Source organism: Pochonia chlamydosporia, chromosome 5, assembly GCF_001653235.2.
Source record: "Pochonia chlamydosporia 170 chromosome 5, whole genome shotgun sequence".
NCBI lineage: Eukaryota > Fungi > Ascomycota > Sordariomycetes > Hypocreales > Clavicipitaceae > Pochonia > Pochonia chlamydosporia.
In genome coordinates, this window is record NC_035794.1 from 422,219 (window position 1) to 448,098 (window position 25,880).

Below are 25,880 nucleotides of genomic sequence, written 5' to 3' on the forward strand. Positions count from 1 at the left end.
ACACATCAAAATCAGAAAAGAAAGATCTGATCAGTGTGACCCCCACTGCACCTATTCGGGCAATCCCCGCCGTGAGTTAGAGTCTGTTTGACGTGGAGCTCCAATGCAGCGATTGTTGATTGAGGTTTCGTGCGGACACTAAAATTCCAACAATTGCCAAAAATGGAAACCGCTGGCGAGGGACATGCTGCTCAAGCCTCGACTCGGTAGTGCTCGCCGGGCCGGACTCTCCACCGTTCTCCATCTTTCCAAGTGCCACGAGCAATCAATGCCAAGTTGAATAGGATGTCAATGTGCCTGGAACGAACAGAGAGAAATTTGCGGAGAGCAATCATGACGTAAAATTACTTTATTCACTCAGAATGGCAATTCTAGGTCGGCGCGCGAGGAATCCGTATTGTCTCTGGCGGGTAGCGTACTACATACTTAAGGGTCGCATCTGGCATTGTTTAATTCAGGCTGGAGTTGCTCTGAACAATACTACTTACTATTCACTGTGTCTTTGTTCACCAACCTCTACATTTCTTTCCAAGCAGAGTTCAGAATTCGTGAACTTTTCAATCGGACCCTGTGTTACAACTCTCAGAGGATAAAAACTTTCTTCGTTCCTCACTCTTAACCGGCTTGTTGTCGTGCTTGCGGCCACACGATAACATAGCTCAGGGCATCTCTCCTCTTCACCTAAGTCGACTTAATAAACAGAATATTCTCCCAACAATCACAGCTACGATGGCCCCCTCAGCAATCGTCGAATACCCTCCTGCTGCCCATGATGCCGGGCAAGTTCTTGAAGATCTCTCCGACGCCATCGACGATGTGAACTGCATCAAGTACGACTCGGAAACCAAGTTTGACACAGCGAAGGACAAGACCCAGTTCCGTCAGTATGAGGAGGCTTGTGACAGAGTCAAGAACTTTTACAAGGAGCAACATGAGAAGCAGACCGTCGCCTACAATCTAGCTGCTCGTAACCGGTTTAACAGCGCCTCGCGACCTCGACCCGAAATGACCGTCTGGCAGGCCATTGAGAAGCTCAACACTCTGGTTGATGAATCTGACCCCGATACCACTCTATCTCAGATTGAACATCTCCTTCAGTCTGCTGAGGCTATTCGCCGCGACGGTAAGCCTCGCTGGATGCAGTTAACCGGTCTGATCCATGACCTGGGCAAGCTGATGCTGTTCTTCCCCGAACTTGAGACGCAGGGCCAATGGGATGTCGTTGGAGATACTTTCCCTGTTGGCTGTGCTTTCGACAAGCGAATCATTTTACCCGACACTTTTGCGGCCAATCCCGATACCAAGGACCCCGTCTACAGCACCAAGTTCGGCATTTATGCCCCTGGCTGTGGCCTCGACAACATCATGCTCAGCTGGGGCCACGACGAGTACCTCTATCATGTAGTCAAGGATCAGTCCACTCTGCCCGACGAGGCTCTCGCCATGATCCGCTACCACTCCTTCTACCCTTGGCACCGAGAAGGTGCCTACCGCGAGCTCATGTGCAAGAAGGACCACGATATGCTGAAGGCCGTACAAGCATTCAACCCCTATGACTTGTACAGCAAGAGCGACGATGTCCCGTCGGTTGAGGTACTTAAGCCTTACTATTTGGATCTGATTGATGAGTTCTTCCCGCAGAAGGTCATCAAGTGGTAAACCTGTGGGCCGTCTATGAAAATGAAGTAAAAAGGGTATTTGGGCCTTGAGACTTGCTTTGTTATTTCTCAGTGGCCACATTGGATTTTGAGTAACGAGAACGATTAATTCATGTAGCGTGCGACGACACTTTGGCCGATTTGGCCATGTATTTTGATTTGATAGTCCCTCATAGAGACTTGGGAGAATAGAGCATCGTAATAGACGCAATCATCTCGCGGGAGCTCCTTGATGGTGCATTCTGACGCAAGTTGCGTTTATCGTCCTTTCACACTCTGTCGCAGACGAACTCCGATGTTAAGAAGCTTGATCCATTCCAAATTTTATCTTTAGTCAAAGCTCTCTTCGATGTCTAACCGAGGAAGCTTGCTGGGCCGGAGGCCGCCGTCCTTTCGCTTTACCGCAAAGTCGCACCTTGGCTTAAATCGGATTCTTTCGTAGTAACTCCTAGATGTAATTAGCAACATAATAACTTTTAGACGTTTTCTAGGAATACAAGAACGTGTACGAACGGCACTAGCCTGCCCTCCCGCCAACCCAGTAGTCACAGTATACTGTATTCTTCTTGGTATGTCTCGCAAAATCTATAACTTTTTGCATCAATACGCCGCCTGCTCCAGCTCTTCGGCACCGAGCTGTGTGATCTGCTATGAGAACATCTACCCACAAGAAGTTTGCTTCTTTAGTGGCCTTGTTGACGATTCACGAATTTGTCCTGCAAGGCCGTGGCAGGGGGTCCCTTGGACACCAATTTCACCCACGTGGAGATAGAAGGCTCCCATGCACTGTGACTTGCGAAAGTGAGCTGCTCTTCATTCAATTCAGACTGAGGGACATTATGGAATCAATTGATGTCAATTAATTAGTCTCTTGCCCCTATGTGAAATGTTGCACAGCATCAAACAGGTCACACCTGTTGCCTCTCATCCTCACGTGATCTTACGTTGCGCGTCCAGTGGCTGGGTGACTTCTGGTCCCATTTCCGGGTTCCCGACCCGCTGTCTTGCTTGCTCCAGGGGAAGGAGGAGCTTCTTCGGTGTCAAGGTCCAACATTGAAGTCAAGTCTCGGAGGCCGGGACACCATCCATAGTGCAGACTGTCGTCACCAGGGACCAGTGGACCCAGGGACGTTAGGAGCCTCGTCTGGTCTAGCCTGAACCTCTCTGCTCGCTTGCTTCCTCCAGGCTTGTACCATACCGTACTCTGTGGGCCGTTGCTGGTTCATGACATCCATGTCCACAAACTCCTGCCACACTGCCTGCTCCCAATCTTAACCTCAGCACCCTCGACGTCTTGCGTTTTGCTGTCGCGCTTTGGATTATAGACGACGCTACCCCGTCCTTGCTCGCAGTGGGCAGTCGATGTCTGCTACTCCAAAACCTCTGCCCATCAACAACATCCAAAGCTACCCCGCTGCATTGGACAGAGCTCGACGATGACGACGTCAGCGCTCCCAGAGGACCAGGCACGCCTGCTTGAGGATGCCTTGGTAGCCGTGCGACAGCAGACATCCCTCATGCGCAAATGTCTCGACACACCTGGAAAGCTCATGGATGCCCTCAAATGCTGGTATGTCCGTCCTTTGTATAGCTGACTCTTAAAAGCCCAGACTGACCTGGCCGTTGTCTTGTGTCCAACAGCTCGACATTGGTCTCCGAGCTTCGAACGAGCAGCCTCGGCCCAAAGCAATATTATGAACTATACATGGCCGTCTTCGATGCACTGCGCTATCTGTCGGTTCATCTCCGCGAAAGTCATCCTGTCAACCACCTCGCCGATCTGTACGAATTAGTTCAGTACGCGGGCAACATTATTCCAAGGCTGTACCTCATGATTACCGTTGGCACGGCATACATGTCGATTGAAGATGCACCAGTCAAGGAGTTGATGAAGGATATGATGGATATGAGCCGCGGTGTTCAGCACCCTATCCGTGGACTGTTTTTGCGATACTATCTCTCCGGTCAGGTTCGCGATTACCTACCGACCTCCGACAGCGACGGCCCTGAAGGCAACCTGGGTGACTCGATCAACTTCATCCTCACCAACTTTGTGGAAATGAACAAGCTGTGGGTGCGTCTTCAGCATCAGGGTCACTCAAGAGAGCGAGAGCAGCGAATTCGGGAAAGAAAGGAACTGCAGCTACTCGTTGGGAGCAACATTGTGCGATTGAGTCAGTTGGTCGATCTCGAAACGTACAAAACCAGTATCCTTGGACCATTGTTGGAGCAAGTTGTGCAATGCCGCGATGTACTCGCCCAGGAGTATCTTCTCGAGGTCATCACGCAGGTTTTCCCGGACGAATTCCACCTTCATACTCTCGACCAATTCCTTGGTGCCGTTTCACGCTTGAACCCCCACGTGAATGTCAAGGCCATTGTTATCGGCCTTATGGACCGCCTCTCAGAATATGCCGACCGTGAAGGATCAAAAGACAAGGGACCAGAGCAAGAACAGATTGAAGCAGATGCGCTTGCGTCATTACTTGAGAAGGTGAAGCTGCAGAAGGAAGCACCGCCAGCACCTGAACCTGTCTCGAAGCCGGATTCCAGCTCACAGGAAGATGACAGAAACAAGCCAGGCGATGAGGACGCTGCCGCTGCTGGGTCAGAGGAGGGAGGAGGCGAGCCGCAAACTGAAGATGGAGCAAGCACCATTGCTGAGTCGGCAGCCCCCTCGACCGCCGAGACTGATACGACAGCCGTCAATGGGCAAGAATCAGATGGTACAAATGTTCAGCTTTACGAAGTCTTTTTCACACAGGTCAAAAACTTGGTGGAGGCGCAACATTTGCCCATCCCAGATATCATTGCACTGCTAGTTTCACTTTGCAATCTTGCCTTGAATAACTACCCCGATCGCCTGGACTACGTGGATCAGATTCTTGCTTATGCCACGCAAAAGACAAAGGAGAATATCAACAATGCCGATCTACACTCTCCGGCTGCGCAGCAAAGTCTCTTGGCCTTGTTGCAAGCACCCCTGACGCGATACGTGTCAATATTCACAGCTCTTTCCCTTCCAACCTATGTTCCTCTCTTCCAGTGCCAGTCATACCCCACACGCCGTGCTGTAGCCGGCGGCATAATCAAGACGTTGCTCAAGGACCAGACGAAGATCACCAAGACCGAACAACTAGAACACGTTTTGGAGATCATGTCGGTTCTCGTCAAGGAAGGGTCCCAAGCATCTCAGGGATACCCCGGCGCATCCCAGCGGCGCTCGGTAGAGACGGACGAGACTCTGGAGGAGCAAGGCTGGCTGGCTCGGATGGTACATTTACTTCAAGCAGAAAATAACGACACACAATTCAAACTGTTGCAGATGACGCGGAAAGCATATGGTGAAGGCAACGACCGCATCCGAACCACCACGCCGCCACTAATCACGGCTTGTGTCAAGCTGGCTCGGAGATTCAAGGCCAGAGAACACTACGATGATAACTGGGAGACACAGAGCAATGCACTCTTCAAGTTCATCCATTCAGCCCTTAGCACCTTGTACACTCGTGTGAGTGGACCTGGCATTGCTGAACTATCGCTCCGTTTGTTCTGTGTCGCCGGACAGACTGCTGATATGACCGGGTTTGAGGAGGTGGCGTATGAGTTCTACGCCCAGGCATTTACCGTGTACGAAGAGGCAGTATCAGATTCGAAAGCTCAATTCCAGGCCGTCTGCGTTATCGCGTCATCGCTTCACCAAACTCGCAATTTCGGCAAGGAAAATTACGATACACTCATCACAAAATGCGCACAACATGGCAGCAAACTTTTGCGGAAGCCTGATCAGTGCCGCGCTGTGTACTTGGCCAGTCATTTGTGGTGGGCTACTCCCATCGCATCCAACGGCGAGTCGGAGGAAACAGAGGTGAGAATGCAGCAGTGTATTATACTACCTAGGTAGTTGTGTACTAACGGGTGAAATAGCTATACCGAGATGGCAAGCGCGTGTTAGAATGCTTGCAGAGGGCACTCCGTGTGGCAGATTCATGTATGGAAACCGCGACATCGATTGAGCTTTTTGTGGAGATTTTGGACAGATATGTTTATTACTTTGATCAACAGAACGAATCGGTAGGCAGACCCCGAGACCAGCCGTTGGTGACGGTTGGCATTGTGATGCAATATGGTGAAAAAACTAACTGGTGGGCACTAGGTAACAACCAAATATCTTAATGGGCTGATCGAACTTATACACTCAAACTTGGCAGGAAACCAGCAAGACTCTGGTTCCATTGAAACGAGCAAAAAGCATTTCCATCAAACTCTGGAGAATATAAGGAGCAGACAGTACGAAGGAGTGGTCCTTTACCCGAGCTGAAGCAAGACCAAGGTTGACATCGGATGTGTGCCATTGGAGAGTGAGCATGAAAGAGCCTGGCGGGTAGATACTTTTTGAACAGGGCTTTGACTGAAGAGAAAAGTGCATGAGACAGGAATGTACTTCTTATGTGTATATATGTACTACAACCACTTTTTGTCCCTTTTCCCTCCAAATTCGCGCGTCTGAGAGGCGTTGCCTGAAGGGGCACGTGGGCTAGTATAACGGCCATGGGATCAATGGCTGCATCGCCTCGCTCCCCAAATTAATGTCTAGCTTCTGAATCAATGAGTTGCTATTCGTAATAATGCGCGCAAATGGGACAATGCGCTGCTCAGCACGCACAGGCATCAGATGTCACAAGTCTGTATTTGATTCTACTAGACCGTCTAGGACTCTGTATCGGCTGTAGTGTGAGGCAGTGAGCTAACATTGAATGCCTACGGACTTACGAATGTATCCTGCCGAAACAACCAGTTGCCATTCAATGTTGGGTGGTCATCCGAATGGACTGATGCCAAGTGCACATGTATCTGGGAAGCTAGAGTCATCATCTTACACCAGCGGAATATTTGACCTGACCAGCTCGACAATGAATGAAGGCTGTGCTCCACCTCGGCAAGGAGACAGCAATGTGGCTTTGCTACTGGTTTGGGCTTCTCAGTGCATGATGCTCAAACATGAATCCAAATCCAAATCCAAATCCAAATCCAAATCCAAATCCGTATCCGCATCCGCATCCGCTCCGCACTCCATGCCATATAGCTGCCTTTTCGGTCAGGGGTATTGGTGTGGATGGCAAAGGACAGGAGTCAGTCTGGCCTGTTCCTAGTCCTGGTTCTGGTGGTCTCCTATTGTCTGGGGTAGGGAGGGTCGGTTTGTCCATCAATGATGCGACAAATGCTGCAGACCGGGGTACTTATACTGCAGAAGAGCCCGGCATAGCGAGTGATAAGGGTCACTGTGAAAACTATTTAAGGGCCCCAGCTTTTGAACTTGGAACACCAGACTGGTCTGGTTCTCAGGGTAGATCTACGGGATTCCAGTTCGGATTGTTGAGTTTCAATGTTTCCTTCAATAGTCTGGTGGGTGGAGGTTAAAGTGCTGCCAAGACGTTGGCTTACGAATTCCGCCACAGGGGAGACGGAGGATGCTTCAGCAGCAAAATGTCAACATTGAAGTACTTGCGTAAGTACCAGCTTCGTTGCATGTACCTAGGTAGGCATAATTGATTGTGTACAATCTCAATAGATATTAGAGCATCCAGGCATTTTGATGTATGTCCTCCGGGTCTGCCTCAGCCAGCTCTTGACTGCGACAGCTTGGCCGGAACCGATATTGTCGCTGTATTCTACAGTTACATGTGTTACGTGGCACCAGGAACTCTCATCAAGTGCTCAAGCTGCCACCAGACTGCACATGTGGACTTCTTGTCGAACAACCTAGGTACTTAAGTAGTCTCAACTGGTAGAATGTTAACTTATGCCAATGCCGCATGTGTCTGGTGGCCTCAACTGGCCTGTATCAAAGTTGTAGTGTCCAGATGTCAAGTCACTGCGGAGGCCACATGCACGGCACGGCGGCCCCATCAAGTCTCATCAACCAGCACTTGAGCACTTGAGCACTCCGTGCGACCGGATTGACTTGACAGTGCTTGGTCCATGCCGCGCTCAGCCATTTGCCCGGCGATCCCCATTCTATTAGCCACAACGTTGGAACTCGCATCACCACATTCTCTCTCCTTCGCCTTGACCATCACTTTGTGACGGCCTTTCGAACTAGCGACATTGTCTGTTGGGCTAGATTTTCTACAATGATCCATCTTTAGACTCTGTCTTGTCTTACATAGTGCCTTAATCGTTGCGTCTTTTCCTTCGTTCTTTACGCTCATTGATTGTATATCCCCTTGATCCTTCATTTCCCTCCCAAGATCCAAGCCCACCACGCCCGCTTGCCGCCATTGCCTACCTCCCGAGTACCAGGGTACTTGGCTTCTTCCACAATCGATCACGCACTCAGTTTCACTCTGAATTGTATTGCATGGCCGCTTGTCTTCGATCCCTCGCCTATCGTAGACTGCGCACTCCGTTGCGTCTAGTCCAATATGCCTTCCGAGAAGGCTCCCTTCTACGACCCGGTCCCTCCGACCTACGATGAAGCCCTGGCTACTGGAAGTCGACGCGATTACAGCTGGGGCCCTTCCAGATCCTCGATAGACAATCGTGATGCTGATGAAGCAGAACAGCAGACTCTCCTGCGACAACCAGAGAGTTCCGCCGGCCCTTCCAGACAACCCCATGGATACCGGCCGCCCACGGTAGAAACCGACGATGAGTCTAGTCTATTCGGGAGCGACAGCGAGTTGGACGATGACGAGGAGGCCGCACAGGTACGGCGAGAAATGCAAGAGATGGAAATAGAAGAGCCGTCCGCGTCACGGAGCTCGGTATGGAGTAAGAGGATAGGATTCTCCTTGTCGTTGCCGAAATGGAAATGGTCCTGGAGACCAAGATTACCGCGATTCCGTATTCAACTTCCCTCACGCGCCGCCGCCGAACCAACCAGCGACGAAAACGAGAACGAATCTGTCACCAACTCTGAAACTAGGCGGCAATGGCCACAGATGAATTCCATGGCGCTGATTATAGTCTTTGCCCGCCTCGTCGCACTCTTAATTGTTCTCAGCTTCATCTATTTCCTCTTCGCGACCGGATTCTTTAGCGGGTTTTCTGGCCGTATGCCAGGGGGCCGGCGCTTCGACCCGGAAGATCTCAAATCTTTTCTACAATCCCACGTCGATCCGATGCGCATGCGGGCCTCTGTTCTACATTACTCACACTATGCACATATTGCTGGCACCGAAGGAGACTACGCCATGGCCATGGACGTTGAAAGCATGTTTCACCGTGCCGGATTGGAGTCGGTGCAGCTTGACGAATATTACGTTTATGTTAACTATCCTCGAAAGGACGGCCGGACCGTGCAGATCATGGATACAGACGGCAAGAAGGCCAAATGGACAGCCAAGTTGGACGAAGAAGAACGTGGCGGCGAAACAGCAGGACGCCAAACATATGCTTTTCATGCACATTCCAAATCCGGAGATGTCAAGGGTCCTCTGATATATGCCAATTACGGATCCCGAGACGACTTCCAAAAGCTCAAGGAGAAAGGAATCGATACGAAAGGAGCCATTGCTCTAGTGCGACACTTGGGCACACAAAAAGATGAAGCCCTCAAGGTCAAAGCGGCAGAGCTTGCTGGCTTTGCAGGATGCTTGGTATATAGCGATCCCGCTGAAAACGGCTTTCACAAAGGCGATGTGGCACCAAAGGGCCGATGGATGCCTGAAGATGGTGTACAACGGGGCTCTGTCAGCTTGACAAATATGGCAGTCGGCGATGTGTTAACACCCGGCTGGGAGAGCAAAAAGGAGAAGCAGAGAATGATCATTGACGACGCTCCTGGGCTGGTCAAGATCCCCAGCTTGCCACTTGCCTGGAGGGATGCCAAGGTTCTGCTGCAGCACTTGAAGGGCCATGGACAAAAGGTCCCGGATGGGTGGAAAGGCGGCGTCCCAGATGTTGATGAGTGGTGGACCGGCGATCACTCCTCCCCTATTGTTCGTCTGCAAAACGAGCAGGACGAGGTCGAAAGACAACCCATATGGAACGTATACGGCAGGGTTTTGGGCATGGAACAAACAGCGAACCCGATTATTCTTGGAAATCACCGCGACACCATGGCATTTGGCGCTACCCAGCCTCACTCTGGGACTGCCGTCATGATTGAGCTGGCTCGTATTTTCGGTGACCTGTTGAACCGAGGTTGGCGGCCCCTGCGTACAATCGAGTTCATGTCTTGGGATGCGGCAGAGTACAACATGGTTGGTTCGACCGAGTATGTTGAGATGAATCTGGACGCCTTGCGACGGAATGCCTATGCCTATATCAATCTGGACGCTGCAGTCACCGGTACTCAATTCACTGCTGCGGGATCTCCACCCCTAGAAAGGGCATTGATTCGAGCCATGGAACGGGTTGTAGACCCTTATTTGAACGATACTCTGAAAAACCAATGGGACAACCGCAAAGCGAAGCTTGAAGGCCTTGGAGGTGGAGGTGACTATGTTCCGTTCCAAAACATAGCCGGCACGAGCTCGTTGGACCTCAAATTCAAGGGAGAGCCAGTACCGTACGGCTCCAGCTATGATAACTTCAACCTGGTGGAGCAAGTGATAGATCCTAACTTTGCTTATCACGGCCTCATGGGCCAGGTTGTTGGCCTACTACTCCTCGATCTGGCCGACAGAGCCATCATGCCGTTCGACATGGTTGCATATGGCCGGAGCCTCGACCACTGGGTTCATGATTTGGAGACCTGGGTAAATAATCAGAAAGACGCCAAGGACGGCGCCTCAAAGATACCGTTCCAAGAGCTCAAGGACGCTGTATCGCTCGTCAAGAGCAATGCAGAAGAATTCGAGAAATGGGAACTAGAATGGGATCGTTCAATTCTCAGCAGCGGAGGATACGAAGTGAACAGCCTCGGAGCCCAGCGCATCAGTTACAATGATAAAATGGCTGCGTTTGAAGCTTCCCTCCTAGATTTGGAACTTGGCGGCGGTGTACGTATCTCATCTTCCTTCCCTACCACTGGCTTTATTGGGCTTTACTAACGCGCAGCAGATTCCTAATCGCACCCAATTCAAGCACGTTGTTTTTGGTCCACAATTATGGTCAACATATGACGAGGCAATTTTCCCAGCCATCCGCGATACTGTAGAAGCTGGTGACTGGGAGCTAGCGAGGCTCATCACAACGAAGATTGCGGCTTTGTTACGAAAGGCTGCAACTATTTTGCAGATGTAAATGCTTTGTTGGTGGGCGGGGGCTGCTTTTGCGCTTTTGTGTTTCTGGTTTGCTGTAGATATGGGGAAAACGGCATTGCATGGAGTTGGGATACTGCTGATATGAAATCAGGGTAGCTTTTTTTATACTTTTTTTTTTCTCTTTGTTCATTGTCATTGCTCTAGATAGCTGGCGGTAACTAATACATGGTACTTCTATCTATCACTCTGGACGAGCAGACCACCAAATAGGGCTTGACCTCATCTACTACCAGATTATGGCAAGTTAGTGCAGCATGCAATAACCCTTTCCACGATATGTTCCTAGTCAGTCTTTCTAGACGAGCTGGCCAGTCATGGATTTGCTAAGGAATAGGAGCAAAATCGAGTGCATGGCTTTTCACTCTTCGAAGTTATGCTACTATTGTCACTGTAAATCATTCGTCATATAATTCCATTCCTCACTCTCTTTATCTATATCTCATACTTTGCCTTACATTGCACCACGAACAAAATGATTCTCTCATCACAAGCTTACTGCGCTGCTTCCGCCGCCTTGGTAGTGTTGTAATCCGCAACTGATACAAGCTTGCCAACTATGTCATATTTGCCAGTAAACGTCTCTTCCCAGCCCTGCAGTGCCTCCATCTCATTGGGACCCAAACCCTCCAGAGTGTCCAACGGCCCGTCCAAGTCTTCAGTCAGCATATCCGTGTCGAAACTATGGCACGCCAAGCCTCGGCTGGCATCGCGACCTGCAAAGTTCGAGTACGGACCTCCAGGACCGTAGAAGTTGCGGCCGTTGCTGACGTCAAAAACCCGTCCGCGGACGGCGAAGAAGATGGGCTGGCCGTTCTCGCCGTTGAATGGGAGGAGGGTTCTCGGAGTATAGGTGCGAAATACTTTGGGGGGAGGGCCGCGGGCGATAGGTGGTGCCGTATTGGAGCGCGAAAAAGTCGAGTAGGCAGTGTAGAAGACGACAGAGAGGAGGATGATGTTGAGGGGCGTGAAGGGCGTGCTGATGCTGTATCGTGATTTCAATTAGCGATGATTCTCGCTTCGTGCACATGGCGAGGTCATAGAGGGGATGACATGGATATGATATTGCTCGAGTGAGCGGCCACGTACCTCGATGCTTCCTTTGCAGCCTCTTGGACTACCCTGTGTTGGACGTAGTCCATCGTGACAGATGTGGTTCTGTAAGGTAACCGCGCGGCGTAATCGGATCAATGCCAAATGCTGGGCGAGAAGAATGTCGTGTCTGCACTGGCTGAGCAAAGATGATTACTGTCAATCAAGTTTTGAATCGGGCGGAGTGGAAAAGACCAGACATTAAGTTGTCTGGTTTCTGACAAACTGACTTGTCGGCTCAGGGTTGGGCCAACGGTGCAGGAGGGTGTGACCATTATAGTTCCTCCGATTGGCGCCTCCACCATCAACCATCCATGCCAACACGGCCGACATGACCATTGAGCAACCAATTCGCTAAAACACCAAAAACAGTGCACATCTATATGATGGCACTGGCAGCTATTTGCCTTGTCGCTCAAAGGTGGGCTTCAGTATCTTCGTACGGGTTAGTTTCCTACATCATACGAGGGTGCATCATTACGTCCTACTCCACGCTGTGATCTAGGAACGCAGCTGGGATTGACCCAAGTTCCACAGAATGCAGCGAGTAAAGATGTAATCACTTGCTTAAATGACGATAGATGTCTTTCACTCGTTTTACAATTTTTATTTTATCTATACTTTTGGGGCTGCAGTCATAACAGACCGCACATATTTCACAAACGGTGGTCCATATGAGAAGGCCCTAACCCTTAGCAGCACCGGCTTTAATGAGTAAAATATCGCCGTCTTCGACGACATATTCCTTGCCCTTGGTCATCATCTTTCCCTTTGCCTTGACCTCCGATTCGTCGCCCATCTCTTTCAAAGTATCAAAGTTGTAGACAATAGCTTGGATAAAGGTCTTTTCAAAATCCGTATGAATGACACCAGCAGCCTGAGGCGCCTTGGTTCCAGTACGGATGGTCCATTGACGGACCTCATCAGCGCCAGATGTAAAGAAACTTCCCAATTGCAGCGTTTTGCGCATTTGGGTGATGATCTTGGGCAGCGCCGACTCAGCCCCGACGTTCTTTTGTTCCTCCTTGGACTCGTCCTCGGTTTCGTAGCGTGTCAAACGCTCCTCATAGCTCACGGAGATAGGAATGATGGGGTCGCCGGTGGCATGCTCCTTGACCCACTCAACGATCTTGGGGAGATGTTTGTTCTTCTTGCGAACATAATCCTTCTCAGACAAGTTCACCAGATATACAACCGGTTTAGCTGTCAACAAAAACAGCGGGTTGATAACCTCAACCTGAGTCCAGAGTCAGTAAGGCTCTTCCACGACAGAATGAAAACAATGTAGAAGAGAAACGAAATCAGGCTTCTGTCAGAGTAAAATTCATCTCACAATGCACTCTAGCGTTATTAAGTGAGGCATTCGAAGAGCTGGGATTAGGTCAGGCCAATGGCCTTTTGTCATCATAAGAAGCGCAAGGGAAGAGACGTGGGCAGAATTCAGGTAGCAAAACGTTGCTTCAACCTGGAAGAGGAACGAAACTGGGCACCGCTGAACAAACTCAAAGCACTGTTTCTTACCTCTTTCGGGCCCCAGACACCTTTGCGGACATCCTTGCCATCTTGCAGCCAAGCCAAGATCTTCTCGATGATGTCTTGTTCTTGCTTAGCCTTCTTGAGTTCGAGACTCTGGCCGCCCATGCGGGTCTTCTTCTTCTGATTCTCCAGAGCCTTTTCAACAAACTCAATATCTTTGAGTCTGAGCTCCTCGCTGATAATATCCAAGTCTCGAGTGGGGTTCACGTCACCCTCAATATGGATAATTTCGGCGTCGTCGAAGCATCGAACAACCTGGAAAATGGCATCTACTGCGCGAATATGCGACAAGAAAGCGTTTCCAAGACCAGCTCCGGTGGATGAACCGCGTGTGAGACCAGCGATGTCATAAACCGTCAAATTGGCAGGAACTTGAGACTTGGGCTTATACTTCTCGCATAGCCAGTCAAATCTAGCATCGGGAACAATGACACGAGCCTCTTCAGGATCAATGGTGGCATAGGGGAAGTTCTTTCAAAGCTGTCAGCACCCCAATTTGAGGGCGAAGAACGAGGGGGGGCCTCATACAGCTGGGTTGCCAAGGTTGCATTTTGTAATGGCCTGGAACAATGTAGATTTGCCAACGTTTGCAAGGCCAACCTATTATGGATCGTTAGCAGGTTGTTGGCTGACATATGGCCAGCAGGGATTGCTAGGATGCACTATAAACCTACAATTCCACTCTTCAAGTTGTTCCCAGGTCGGCCAAGGGGAATCTTTTCCTCCTGAACAACTTTCTTAGGGGGCATCTTGTTTCTAGATTTTGCGTAAAAACGGCAGGGAATGAAGATAGATACGCGCCGGGCGATTGGAGCTTGTCCAAGAGCTGCAGGCCAGGCTGCGCGGGGAAGAAAGGTTGGTATCAGAGAAGAGAAGGCAAAAGGAGGCACGGTAAGAAGCGTCGTGGTGAACGACGTGGCTGCAAAGAGCCTTTACAACCGATTGAAAAGGGGAGAGAATGAAGAGTGCGAAACGCCTGCTCGACCAAAAGGAGACAGGCGATACCCTTGATGAGGGAGTTGGCAATGAGGAGTTGAAGAGGAGGAGGAAGAATCAGAAAAATTGCGACGAAGGAAATTTGAAGAGCTCCCCCACCACACTCTCTAGCGTGTGGGCACGGCAAGCTGGGCTGGGGCCTTTACTAGTCGGAGCAAGTGTTTTTCCAGCTGTAACCCAAATTTGCACAGGTTGCCCCATGCGTCATGGGCCAAGCCAGGCCCACCCATGGTCATGACTGCACTGGTCGCTGCTGGTTCTTACAAGAGCAGCCTAGTCGGTACGTTCATAAGTTGTGCAAGGGGGGGATTGGCCGTATTGGCACAGCAGCAAAACAGTCTAGTATCTTTGTTGCACATTTTATTGATGGATTGAGTGAAGTGCTCTGTGTAAATGTGTCAATGCTATCAGATACTTGATCAACCATGGCGACATTTGCCATCTTGCAGAGACATTTTGGTCTGGTGGCTGGAGATGAAGCAACATGCTCCGTCTCACTCCTGCTAGCGCCGTCTGCTCCATGCAATACCGCTTACTCCGTCCTTGTCCAAATGTCTGGTCGTCCAGATTGGCAGGTTTCAGAGCTGAGGCTTGGCTCTGGCTCCGGACCCGGCTGAGGTGCACCAACGTTTGGTGCCGGTTGATGACATGTCTGTCTCCGTTGGTCGCCACTGACAGAGCGCTTTCATGACTTCCATGTCCCAGCTCCTCCAATTCCACAAAGGCTCTCCCCTCGAACCGTATTCTATGCTGCCTCATTTCCTCGGGCACGAATTTTTTCTTCGTATCTATCCATGTACGCTGGCCACGCGGTACGAAACCTAACTCGAATACCTGACAGTTTAGAAGGAAGCTTCAGCTGTCACTCCCAACTGCACCAACCACTTGTTCAGGCGCGCATTGTTGGTGAGACATCTGGACCCTTTGAGGACTATCTGTTTTGACATGTCGACACCTCGACACAGTACAAGCCAGCCTGCCAGCAGGCACAGATCGACCTTATCATTACAAAAGACCGAGATCACAATACACGTCTATGACCTGCTTCCGGTTTGTATTCAACCCCACCTCTGAAGAACTATGCTTCATTCAGACGTAAATGCAGAACAGCTGCTGACTACGTTTCTCCTCAATTGATAGCCAGGTCGACTCTCTTCCGTACTCTGGACGGTCGGCGCATCGCTTCTCCATTCTGGCGTGGTTATCAACGGGAAAGAATATGCTTACGGCGGACACGATAAGCGCGGTATAACAGGTGTATACTGGACGAAGCCTAAAACCGAACCTCCTGGAGGAACCTTTCGATGCGAAATACTCCATGGCTTTACACTTGCCACCCAAGATGAAATTGATGCTGCGCTGCGCTCTGCATCGGAAGATTCTTGGGCACCTCGTACAACCTATTGACTAAAAATTGCAATCACTTCACCTCATACCTCTGCCAAAAGCTGACCGGCAACGCGGGTCCTGGTTGGCTCAATAGGGCCGCGAGCATTGGTGTCGCCCTGCCCTGTGTGGTACCTCGAGAATGGATCGAACCCCCGGAATACGAAACGGCGGACGGTGAGCTGTTGGAGGACGATGACGACCTTCCTGACGAGTCTTCACGCATGCTTTCTCAGGCCAAGCCGCATTTCTTATCCGAAGGCGGAAATAGCAGCGACGAGTGGAATAGTGAGGATGAAAGACGGAGAGGCGGAAGCGGGAAAGGCAAACGAGTTGTGCGAGATTCCTCCGGCCGCAACCTGCCTGCCGCGGAGCTCGCTCCGCGGTAGCCACAAGCGTTGTGATTTTGCGAGTCTTTGTTAACCATTTTTGGGATGGATTTTTGTCGCATGGCGTTCCGGGCATAGTAAGATACCACAGATGATGGTTGTGTATTGTACCGCTTGAAGCATAAATGTGTCCGCAACATAGCTGACAGACACGAGATGCCTATGTTGTCATTGTATGCTCTAGCATATTTAGTGTATAGTTGGTCACGAGTATCCATATCTTGCTTGAGACACTGCAGCATCCGTTAGAGATGTATTGTATTTTGTTTAAAATATAGGTTGTACAGTGATATGGTACAGTTGATATGTCAGTCCCTGGCCCTCTCCCCTCTATCCCCAAAGCCAAACTCCCCCTGGTACTCTATAGTCGTCGTGGTTTCTTACTCCTTGTGCCAGCAAACTTGATACGAGTAGAGTCGGCAACTCTAACAATCTTGTCGCGCAATATTTTGCCTTCCGGGCTCATCAGCACCTTCACTGCAGCCTCTCGACCCTGACCGAAACCTCGCAGCACCAGCTCTAGCCTTTGAATCTTCATTGGCCACCCGGTGTGAATAAGACGTTCCAGAACATATTTCGTCAGGGAGTAAGCAGAATCGAATGTTCCGCGTCGAGATTTTCGAAAGCCGATATTTCCACATGACATGGAGATGATGGGTTCGCGGTTAGGTTTCGTGCAGGTGATATGGGTGTTATGCTTATGAGAGTAGACGTGAAAGTGATATGGTTCCTGTGTATCCTCTCTGCGTTGTGCAGGCTGGACATTCTGCCCCGAGAGAGCGCTTGTGTCAATGTTGGGCTTGTTGTTTAGCATGTTAAACACCATGCTTTGCGACAGATCACTCATGGTATTTGGTTGCGCTGCCTGGCTCCGTGATAGTGATGGGCTATTGAAAACGCTCTCGAGAAGATCTTCGGTTTTGGGCCGCGCCTGCACTCTTTTCGGCCGGTCCGTCTTTGAATCATCCCATTGTGCCGTCGACCGGGAGAACAGACGTGAGGCTTGGGAAGGGCATTTCGGAATTGCAGTGTTTAATTGTCGAAGTGACGGCAGCGCCGTCAGCCGGTTCGTCAATGATCGACTCATTTTGCTAGCATGGTCTTCCAATTGCTAGGCAATAGCTTGGAAAGGCTGTAGATTTTGTTGACCGGACGTCTTTTCTTCGTCTCCTGTAATTTAGCACAGGTAAACTAAGGTGGTCCGGAGCTTTTTGCTTTCAAAAGTGGCTTGCCGCGGTTTTACCGACACTCCTGGTGCTGGTCCCTTCCGCCTGCAGCCGAGATCGCGAAGCTAAAATTTCATTTCGCCCGTTGTAAGTTGCCGCCCCCCCATTGCTCTTTTGCAACACCTCTTGTCCACAAGCAAGGCACATCCTGTGGGCTCCTTCCCACACATCTCGCCCAGTATGAACTCCATTGCTCGAAGCGCGGTCAACACTGAAAATGTCCTATCCCGGGCATCTGTTCGAGTTACCAACTCGTCTGGCACATTTCCTGCATATAGGAGGTTAGCGTCCCAGCTTTGCCAGACCTCTCAAATCACCACGGCGAGTGCGAATCAAAAGATAGCGGCAAACTTCGTCATTTCTCCTCTTCGATCTCAGTTCCTTCCTTCCGAACTACGCTGGACCCCAATCGCCTCCTCACAATGCCGACAGTTCCATGTGAGCAGACAGGCTTACCAAGATGAAAAGCCTGGTAAAGACTCTGCCAAATCCGCTTCAGCCGAAGCCGACGCCGAAGCCAAAAATTCCGAATCTGAAACCAAATCCGACAAGGAAGAATCAAAGAAGTCTGACGAAGGCGAAAATGGCGAAAATGGCGAAAAGTCCGAAGGCAAGGAGGAAGGCAAGGAGAAGAAGGAAGATCTGCCTCCGCCGCCGCCTCACGGTGACAAGACCCCTTGGCAGGTGTTCATGGAAACTATGAACACTGAATTCCAAGCGTCCAAGGAATGGAACGAGTCGACGAAGCAAATTGGTGCCGCTGCTCATCAGTTTACGGAGAGTGAATCCGTTCGTCGGGCTCGTGAGGCCTATGAAAAGTCGACAGGCGCCATTTCATCCACTACCGCTAAAGCCGTCAAGTCCACCGCCGGGGCCATTGGGAAGGGAGCTTCCTGGACCTGGGATACCTCTGTGATGAAAGGTGTCAGGAAAGCTGCCAATGTCACTGGTGATGCAGTGGACAAAGCCACAAAACCCATTCGCGACACCGAGGCCTACCGAAACGTGAAGAATGTCATTGATGACGGCAGCTCCTCCAGGTATGGTGGATGGGTGGAGAAGGAAGAGCGCAGAAAGAAGAGGGCAATGATGGAGCAGCAAAATGGCGGCTCCCAGGTGATGGAGGAAGATCCCGAGTAAGCTCACCTATTTTTTTACTTCAAGAATTACAAGGCTTTCGAGTGCTGACACAGCGATTCAATCCAGTGCCGGAACTAATATCACACTCCACAAAGATGCTGCTTGGAAGGAGGCATGGAGAGATTTCCGAGACACCAACAAGTTCGTTCAAGGGATTTTCACCATGAAGGGTCGCTACGAAGAGTCAGAGAATCCTCTTATTTCCACCGCTCGGAGTATTACCGACCGTATTGGAGGCTTTTTTGCTGAGAACGAGACCGCCATGGTCATCAAAAAGTTCCGATCTATGGATCCCGCCTTCCAGGTTGAGCCGTTCCTGCAAGAATTACGCGAATATATCCTACCAGAGGTTCTTGATGCCTACGTCAAGGGCGATACAGAAACGTTGAAGCTCTGGCTTTCGGCCGCGCAGTTTTCAGTATACGAAGCCTTGACCAAGCAATATCTTCAGGCTGGCATGAAGTCTGACGGCCGTATCCTCGACATCCGGAACGTTGATATTCTCCGAGCTAGAATGTTGGACCCTGGTGAGGTTCCCGTATTTATCATCACTTGCCGTACCCAGGAAGTCCATGTTTATCGCAATGCGAAGTCCAACCAGCTTGCCGCTGGTATGGAGGACAAGGTTCAACTGGTCACGTATGCTATTGGCATTACCCGAGTTCCTGAAGACGTCAACAATCCCGAAACACGAGGCTGGCGTCTAATTGAGATGCAGAAGAGCGGAAGAGAGTGGCATTAAGTTGGTGTTAATTACAGCGGGCCCGGCCATCTTTTTTTTATGTCTTTCCGATACTTCGCATTGGGCGGATGGAGTTTGAACAAATTCATGTGACATCTTGTATATTATTTCTGTTGCCTACGCGCAAATACCAGGGTTTGCTCAGTGGCAGAGAAGGGATAAAAAGCGTGTATTTGGTGAAAGTGGTAATGGAGAAGGCAATGGTTACGACTAGGGGTGAATTACGTGGGAGGAAATTGGGAAGGCAAACCACTCACCGCTCTATTCGTCTTGCTCGAGGCAAGATGTGTACACATGTATGACTAGGTATTAGAGGATCTTCGGTATAGACGGGATATAGGGGGGGGGGGTGTATCCAATATCAAAAGCATAACAGAGAATATAACAGCGTACAATTTCTCGTTCTGGAAGCAAAACTAAGAGGCTTTATACATGCATGGCACAGATGTCCCTGTTGTGGTAGGGAATTTCAATCGTTGCAATTCCAAGACCCTGCCGCTTATTTCCTGAGTTGCTCTCTCACCTCCATCAATGCCTTGCCTAGCAAATTCAGACCCCAGTGCTTCCTGGCGTTTTCTGCAACATCAGCCTTGAAGCCAATTCCCCAGATTTTGTCGAACGGACTCGCCTCCACTATCTCACTGGTTCCAGTTGCGAGGAGCATTTCACGTAAGCTGCCATCAATCAGGGGAGCGTTCTCCCCGGTCCCCTTTCGAAAGCCTTCCTCTGTGACTGCCGTTGTGAACTTCAGAAGATTGCCTTTTTGAACTATGTCCACCCTGTGCTTCTTCCAAGTATCTTCTGAAAAGTTCTGGACTTTTCGTCCGAGGGCCTTTACATTTCGTGGGTGACCGGCCTGGAGGATTTCATCTGCCACGGCCTGGTCATTGAATAGTATGGCCTTGTGGTACATCATATAACTATGTTTTGAGGTTAGGGTATGCTTGGTGAGCTGTCACCTCATGCCTGGGAGGCTTACTGTTCAGCAGTGTCGTATACTATGTTGGGGTCTTTGTCATCCGTAAACGGGCAGTAGTACCATTGTGAGAGCCATCCGGTCTTTGTGTCGGCATCTCGCCAGAAATAGAGGGTGCTGTCTGCGTTGGTGTTTGAGCCTGTCATTTCAATGGCTTTTATTGATTGAATGCTAGGTGTGAGACGAGACGAAACTGATCTTTTGGGCTTGACTTTCCGATACTGTGGTTTATTAGTGTATTATTGGTAATTGAAATATTATCCTTTCAGAAATTGTGCCAGCAATCGTCGCGCGTTTTAAGTCGTGAACAGGCAGCGGTATCGTCTGGGCCAAGATTCAGCCTTGAGTCAGCAGTGTGCCTATCGTGGGGCTAATTTATATTGAACACCAATAAATATGCCAAGTGCCCACATGCTTGAGTCTGTATGTGGTCTGGTGCTTCATATATCATATATACACGTACCGTATGACTCTAGACCGTGCATTGTTGTAGCGATGCCCGGAACGTAAAGGTCACGGAAGTTGCACAGAGACTCTCTCAGCGGGCAGCCCCGTAGTCTTCAACGCGGCCACACAGCAGATCATTTGTAGATCCCCGACATTGTGGTCCGTGAAAGAAGCGCCGTGATTCCCACCAAAGCAAGCACAGAGGAAACCAGATAGCTTCGTTTGACCAAAAGTCAAGATGACCATCGATAGTAAATCAGTTGCATCAAACGCCACCATGCCATAATAGCCATGGCGAATACGACTGCCATCGCAATGATAATTCTGTTCCGAACTCGGAATGCCTCTTCAGCCTCAAATTTCATAATCTTGCCCTGGTTGCTTTGGTAGTAAGATATCTCTTCGCGGTGACGAGTGGCGCCACTTCCCCGGGTTTCAATCCTTTGGGGCCGGAAGATGAGGCGATGAAGCCAGCCAGCTAGGCGGCTTGACTTTCCGCCATGGCTTTGTATCCTTACACAGGAGTAATGAATGTCGACGAGAACAAGGGAAAATATAAACGAGACGAAATTAATTGGAGTCATGATGATCTGTAATTTTTTGTTTAGACACCAAGCATTTTCATCAATTCGTGGCTAGCCGGATCCTTCCACAGTACAATTCATACCTGGTATATAGAAAGCTTCTCCGAGGGCGACTGGTCAGATTTCTCAGCAGTATGCCCAGCGGGCAAGTCGCCGCCCGTGGGCAACGGAGACATTGCGAACGGGGATGGGATGTATAGGTGTAAGTGATAGATGCTGCTCGTGGGACTAGTGACGTAGCATGGGACGTGTATGGTTTATTCTCCATGCAGGATCGGGTGTCGTGCGAAATGTTCCTGGTGATTATCCAAGAGGGGTGATGGACATCACAAGTTTTACATAAGTTGGTTGTAGTCAGGTCTGAAGTTACGATCACGCGCTGCCATTGGAAAAAGACCACCAATCCTTGGGCAAATAAATCATCATACCCAGATGTCGGCCTTCCGTCACATCCGTCGTGGCGGTGGTGGAGAACAAGCAGCCCTACATTACTACATACTCGACGTACGTACAACCAAAGTTGACTGGCGCGCCACATTCAAATCTGGCATCCATGCGCCAGCCTGCACAAATCCTCTTGGCTTTCTGACGTAAGATGAGGGTTGTGCCAGGTTGAGAGCATGAAAGAACCCCTCTGGCGACATTGCATGATGAATTCTCCCTATGCCGAACTTGGGTGCAGAAACGCAACAATTATCATCGAGAGATCGGCCCTCCTAGCGATTTATAGTGGGGATAAAAGGTGCTTAAATATGAGAAATATATTGCGTATCACGTTATATACTACCCCATACTAAGGCATACTAAGGTACATTGAGATATCTTTGTATATACATAGATATAGGCAAGTATATTTCACTACAGATTGCATTGATCCACGAAGCCCTCACCACTCCACACAGTCGTGTGGTTTCTATAGTGTCTATCTTCAAGTAGCTAGGTGCTAGGGCTTCAAGCAGTATGAGGCAAAGCTGCGCGCCTCCTGTGAGCTTCGCCTGAAAGCTCGCAAAGACCGTCCGTAATAACCATAGAATCTTAGCTAGTGCACAGTCTTGGCTTCTTCCCAGTGCTGGTCTCCCGTCCTCTATCCAAACTTGATCACAGCACCGGAACGAGATTGTCACCTAGACAGGTCAGTGCGCTATAATACAGTATTATTCCACGGCCGCCAAATCACCCTCTTCGCCATAGGAAACGGGCAGCGGTATTAGCGTGAGTTGTGAATATCGAGGACGAGAATGTCGTGAGCGCCAACCCGGGCCAAGTCGTCCATCACCAGGGCAATCTTCTTCTTTTCCACCATGGAGCTCACAGCGACCCACCCTTCACTATCAAGAGTGGTGACAGTTGGTGCTCGTTTGCCAGGAGTTATCTTGCTGGCATCTGGAAGCCGTGATCTTTCGATATTGTACTGGCACAGCACATACTGTTGGGCGGTGATCACGCCTCGCAATCTCGAGGCAATAAGGTCAACCAAGTCAGGATTTGACGGTGATCGAGACTTCACCAGTACAGCTGTAGATTCCACAACCGTGTCAATAGCCCTCAACCCGGCAGCGCGCATAGTTGCGCCCGATTCTGTATATCTCTTGTTAGCAGAATTTCAAATGGCATGGAAAATAGTCAAAAGATCTTGTCATAATGATACAAATTCTGGATTGGCAGGCTAGACTTACCAACAAGATCAACAATTCCATCAGCAAGTCCTAGGGCACATGCGGTTTCAACGCTGCCGCTGAGTGTAACGACCTTGGTTTGCAGTTTGCGTGTGGAGGTGGACGAGGCACTCTCACCAGCCTGCTCCGCTTCCAGTCGTGCAAAATACTCCGTAGTAAGGTTGACAAAGCTGGTGGCAACGGTTTTCCCAATGAGATCCTTGCCATTGGCATGCTTTCCCTTCCCTGGAGTCTGTACTTGAAGTTTGCAGGAACCGAATCCCAGTTCCATCACCATATCACAGCCCGGCGTGCTCTCTGCTTCGTCACTGGCGCCGGCGACGGGGCGGACAGAGGCATCATGTTCCTTGACCTGGTCCCATCCTGTAATGCCTAAATCAATCTGCCCTTGACCGACAAAGGTAGGGATGTCAGCTGCAGGTAGGAATATGAGTGCGATGGGCAAGTTTTTGACGAGTGCGATGTCGGAACGATTTTCGCGTCGGAATTGGACGTCAGCACCTTGGAGCAGGTTCAGTGCAGCTTCGGAAAGTCGACCCTCTAGATTCGTTGATGTCAGTGACCGACTACGATAAACACTGCAGGCAATACAAAAACAAGTTGGAAATCGAGGATCTCTTACTTTTTGGGACAGCGAACAGCAATCGGTCCTCAAGAGTCGAGGCGGTGCTGGTCAGTGTCAGCTACAGTCTGTGGTAGAATGTATTTGCCTATATCCAAGTATACACTAGTACATCTTAATGTGCCTTGGTATATAACGCGATATGGGATATGTTTCTCATGTCCCAATACTTTTGAAAGCCCACTGTAGACTCAGTTCGCCCTCAAGTCATTCAAACGCATTGTGGTTCTGCGCCGTTGTTGAAGGTCGGCCAATTGGAATGACCAACAAAAGGGCAATGAGGGCATATGACTGTAGTACTCACTTTTCGAATAGCGACATGTTTTGCTCTGGCAGGTAGAACGAATACCTGCGTGTCGATGATGTTGCGGAGAGGACTGGACAATTTTGCATATATCGAAGATCGATGGAGGGGCAATCACTTTTATTCTTTTTTTCTGGGCTTGCTCTCAGGAGCTCCGAATGCGGGGCAGGTATGACTGCAGCTCCTGCCAGACCAGACTCGACGCCACAAGACGGCCTCAACATTCAAATGTTGCCAGCATGTGCTCGAAGGCTGGGGTCATGTAACCCAACATTGAACGCAACCCAACGCTGATGGAATCCTGCACATTCACTACCTAGTACCTAGGTACTACTGGCGGAGCAAAACACGCTCTAATTGCTCACCCATAAGACTTGAGACAAACTCAAAGATTGCATGCAGAGTCATCCTCCAGCCAGCGGTGCATCTCATTGGCATCGCTGAGAGACCAGGCAGTCCGCTCCTCGGAGATAAATTGGATTCAATGTTGACCACACCAGACCAGACCCTGTCAATCTCACTTGCTCGAGTGGAGCCAATGCAGAGTGCCTTGACCTGGAAGTGCCAGTTGACAGGCAACATTGACTTGACATCAATTCGAAAACACGACTTGCATCCACTCCCGTTGAACAGACACATCAAGGTGGGAGCCAATTGTGAGTTGTCGTTTGAGCAGGTGCATCTATGCCTAAGCACCCAATGCGCCACCATGATCAATTGCCTGTGTTCCAAGTTCCAAGTTCCAAATATTGATGACATGAGCCAGGTATGCAGGGCTGGAAGCAAAAGTGCTCATAAGTGCAGATGCAGGTAGACAGACCAGCAGGTGCATGTGTACTTTTTTCAATGGACCTGCCTAACATAGAGGCAGTTGTCAATAAGAAGCCTACACTACCATGCCGCTGGGATGCAACATTGAAGCCTTTTATAATGCAGAAGGTCCAGATTTGCTAATATTGGTAGTACGTACCCATTATCTCACCAGGCCAGACACCTCAAATGGTGGTGTTTAGCGACGCACCAGCCCTATAACTGACCAACGTCCACTTTAAGAGCAGAAGGTGAGCGACATCTAGATATCAGGAAACATGCAGCCTGCGAAGCTAAAATGGAACAGTGCGGAGGAGCTCGAACTCAACAAAACTACATACGTAAAATAAAAATAAATAAAAAATCCGAAGTCAACTCCGCCATGAGTCAAGTTAAGTTGCTGCCAGACCGGTGACGCCGGCTGGGGGCTCCTGTCTTGTGGTCTTGCACCATCTAACTTGTTGCCCTGTTTCCATCTGCGGCTCCAGACACCGGTCAGGCTCATTACTCATCGATACATATTGACCAGATATATGTGAGACGAACAGAGGCAAACAAAGTTGGACAGCACGAACCAGACCTTGAAACATGAATGGATTGATGGGTCTAGTGTCCGTGCCTAGATGCCAGGCACCCGCCAGACTTGACCCCAATGGAGGCGAGGCCCCTGACTGCCTGCCATCTGGTGCCAAGCCATGAGACCAGTTGACAGTCCCAGACCACACCAGACATGTGGGTGGCCCTGGCTCCAGCTATAATTCTCAGCCAGTTAGACCACATGCAGACATACAAAACACCAGAACTCAACTCCATATCTTCGTCCATAGCTCCGAGCTCTCCCTTCTCTGCAACATTTCTGCAACAGTCTCTTCCCTCGCACGCCGCCATCTTTCGAATAGCCAATATCGTATTAGATCCTCGCTACTTTGCCTCATTTCGCCCTTCCCACCGTCAAATACTCTTGCAGTCTACGATAACAGACACCCCCATGTCCACATGCAGTTGTTCCAACACCACATCTGAGCTCCAACATCTTGCGCCGCGCCAGTCCACCACCCCCCATCTGGCATAGATGACCTTTACCGCA

At 50.0% G+C, this 25,880-nt stretch overlaps 10 protein-coding genes across 10 annotated transcripts; 5 read left to right on the forward strand and 5 right to left on the reverse strand.

The window, feature by feature from the left end:
- Positions 1-729: 729 nt before the first annotated feature.
- On the forward strand, positions 730-1,659 carry VFPPC_05444 (inositol oxygenase; the record flags this gene model as incomplete). The annotated part of the gene is made up of 1 exon (XM_018284637.1): positions 730-1,659. The coding sequence occupies one exon, from the start codon at positions 730-732 to the stop codon at positions 1,657-1,659; it is 930 nt and encodes a 309-aa protein (XP_018141421.1).
- Positions 1,660-3,094: 1,435 nt separating this feature from the next.
- Positions 3,095-5,834, forward strand: VFPPC_05445 (vacuolar protein sorting-associated protein VPS35; the record flags this gene model as incomplete). Its single annotated transcript, XM_018284638.1, has 3 exons — positions 3,095-3,228; positions 3,300-5,526; positions 5,586-5,834. The coding sequence occupies 3 exons, from the start codon at positions 3,095-3,097 to the stop codon at positions 5,832-5,834; spliced, it is 2,610 nt and encodes an 869-aa protein (XP_018141422.1).
- A 2,249-nt stretch (positions 5,835-8,083) lies between these two features.
- Positions 8,084-10,850, forward strand: VFPPC_05446 (glutamate carboxypeptidase Tre2; the record flags this gene model as incomplete). Its single annotated transcript, XM_018284639.1, has 2 exons — positions 8,084-10,606; positions 10,668-10,850. The coding sequence occupies 2 exons, from the start codon at positions 8,084-8,086 to the stop codon at positions 10,848-10,850; spliced, it is 2,706 nt and encodes a 901-aa protein (XP_018141423.1).
- Positions 10,851-11,362: 512 nt separating this feature from the next.
- Positions 11,363-12,009, reverse strand: VFPPC_05447 (membrane-associated progesterone receptor component 1; the record flags this gene model as incomplete). The annotated part of the gene is made up of 2 exons (XM_018284640.1): positions 11,363-11,852; positions 11,957-12,009. The coding sequence occupies 2 exons, from the start codon at positions 12,007-12,009 to the stop codon at positions 11,363-11,365; spliced, it is 543 nt and encodes a 180-aa protein (XP_018141424.1).
- A 635-nt stretch (positions 12,010-12,644) lies between these two features.
- VFPPC_05448 (GTP-binding protein YchF) lies at positions 12,645-14,244 on the reverse strand (the record flags this gene model as incomplete). Its single annotated transcript, XM_018284641.1, has 4 exons — positions 12,645-13,196; positions 13,481-13,966; positions 14,024-14,095; positions 14,170-14,244. 4 exons carry the CDS (start codon positions 14,242-14,244, stop codon positions 12,645-12,647), a joined length of 1,185 nt encoding a protein of 394 aa, XP_018141425.1.
- Positions 14,245-16,627: 2,383 nt separating this feature from the next.
- On the reverse strand, positions 16,628-17,353 carry VFPPC_05450 (37S ribosomal protein S11; the record flags this gene model as incomplete). Its single annotated transcript, XM_018284643.1, has 1 exon — positions 16,628-17,353. One exon carries the CDS (start codon positions 17,351-17,353, stop codon positions 16,628-16,630), a length of 726 nt encoding a protein of 241 aa, XP_018141427.1.
- Positions 17,354-17,672: 319 nt separating this feature from the next.
- VFPPC_05451 (mitochondrial inner membrane translocase subunit TIM44) lies at positions 17,673-19,374 on the forward strand (the record flags this gene model as incomplete). Its single annotated transcript, XM_018284644.1, has 2 exons — positions 17,673-18,628; positions 18,699-19,374. The coding sequence occupies 2 exons, from the start codon at positions 17,673-17,675 to the stop codon at positions 19,372-19,374; spliced, it is 1,632 nt and encodes a 543-aa protein (XP_018141428.1).
- A 499-nt stretch (positions 19,375-19,873) lies between these two features.
- VFPPC_13838 (hypothetical protein) lies at positions 19,874-21,557 on the reverse strand (the record flags this gene model as incomplete). Its single annotated transcript, XM_018291610.1, has 3 exons — positions 19,874-20,294; positions 20,354-20,571; positions 21,465-21,557. The coding sequence occupies 3 exons, from the start codon at positions 21,555-21,557 to the stop codon at positions 19,874-19,876; spliced, it is 732 nt and encodes a 243-aa protein (XP_018141429.1).
- A 1,031-nt stretch (positions 21,558-22,588) lies between these two features.
- VFPPC_05452 (ATP phosphoribosyltransferase) lies at positions 22,589-24,000 on the reverse strand (the record flags this gene model as incomplete). The annotated part of the gene is made up of 4 exons (XM_018284645.1): positions 22,589-22,959; positions 23,058-23,597; positions 23,680-23,726; positions 23,984-24,000. 4 exons carry the CDS (start codon positions 23,998-24,000, stop codon positions 22,589-22,591), a joined length of 975 nt encoding a protein of 324 aa, XP_018141430.1.
- Positions 24,001-25,571: 1,571 nt separating this feature from the next.
- Positions 25,572-25,865, forward strand: VFPPC_16160 (hypothetical protein; the record flags this gene model as incomplete). Its single annotated transcript, XM_018293913.1, has 1 exon — positions 25,572-25,865. The coding sequence occupies one exon, from the start codon at positions 25,572-25,574 to the stop codon at positions 25,863-25,865; it is 294 nt and encodes a 97-aa protein (XP_018141431.1).
- Positions 25,866-25,880: the final 15 nt, after the last annotated feature.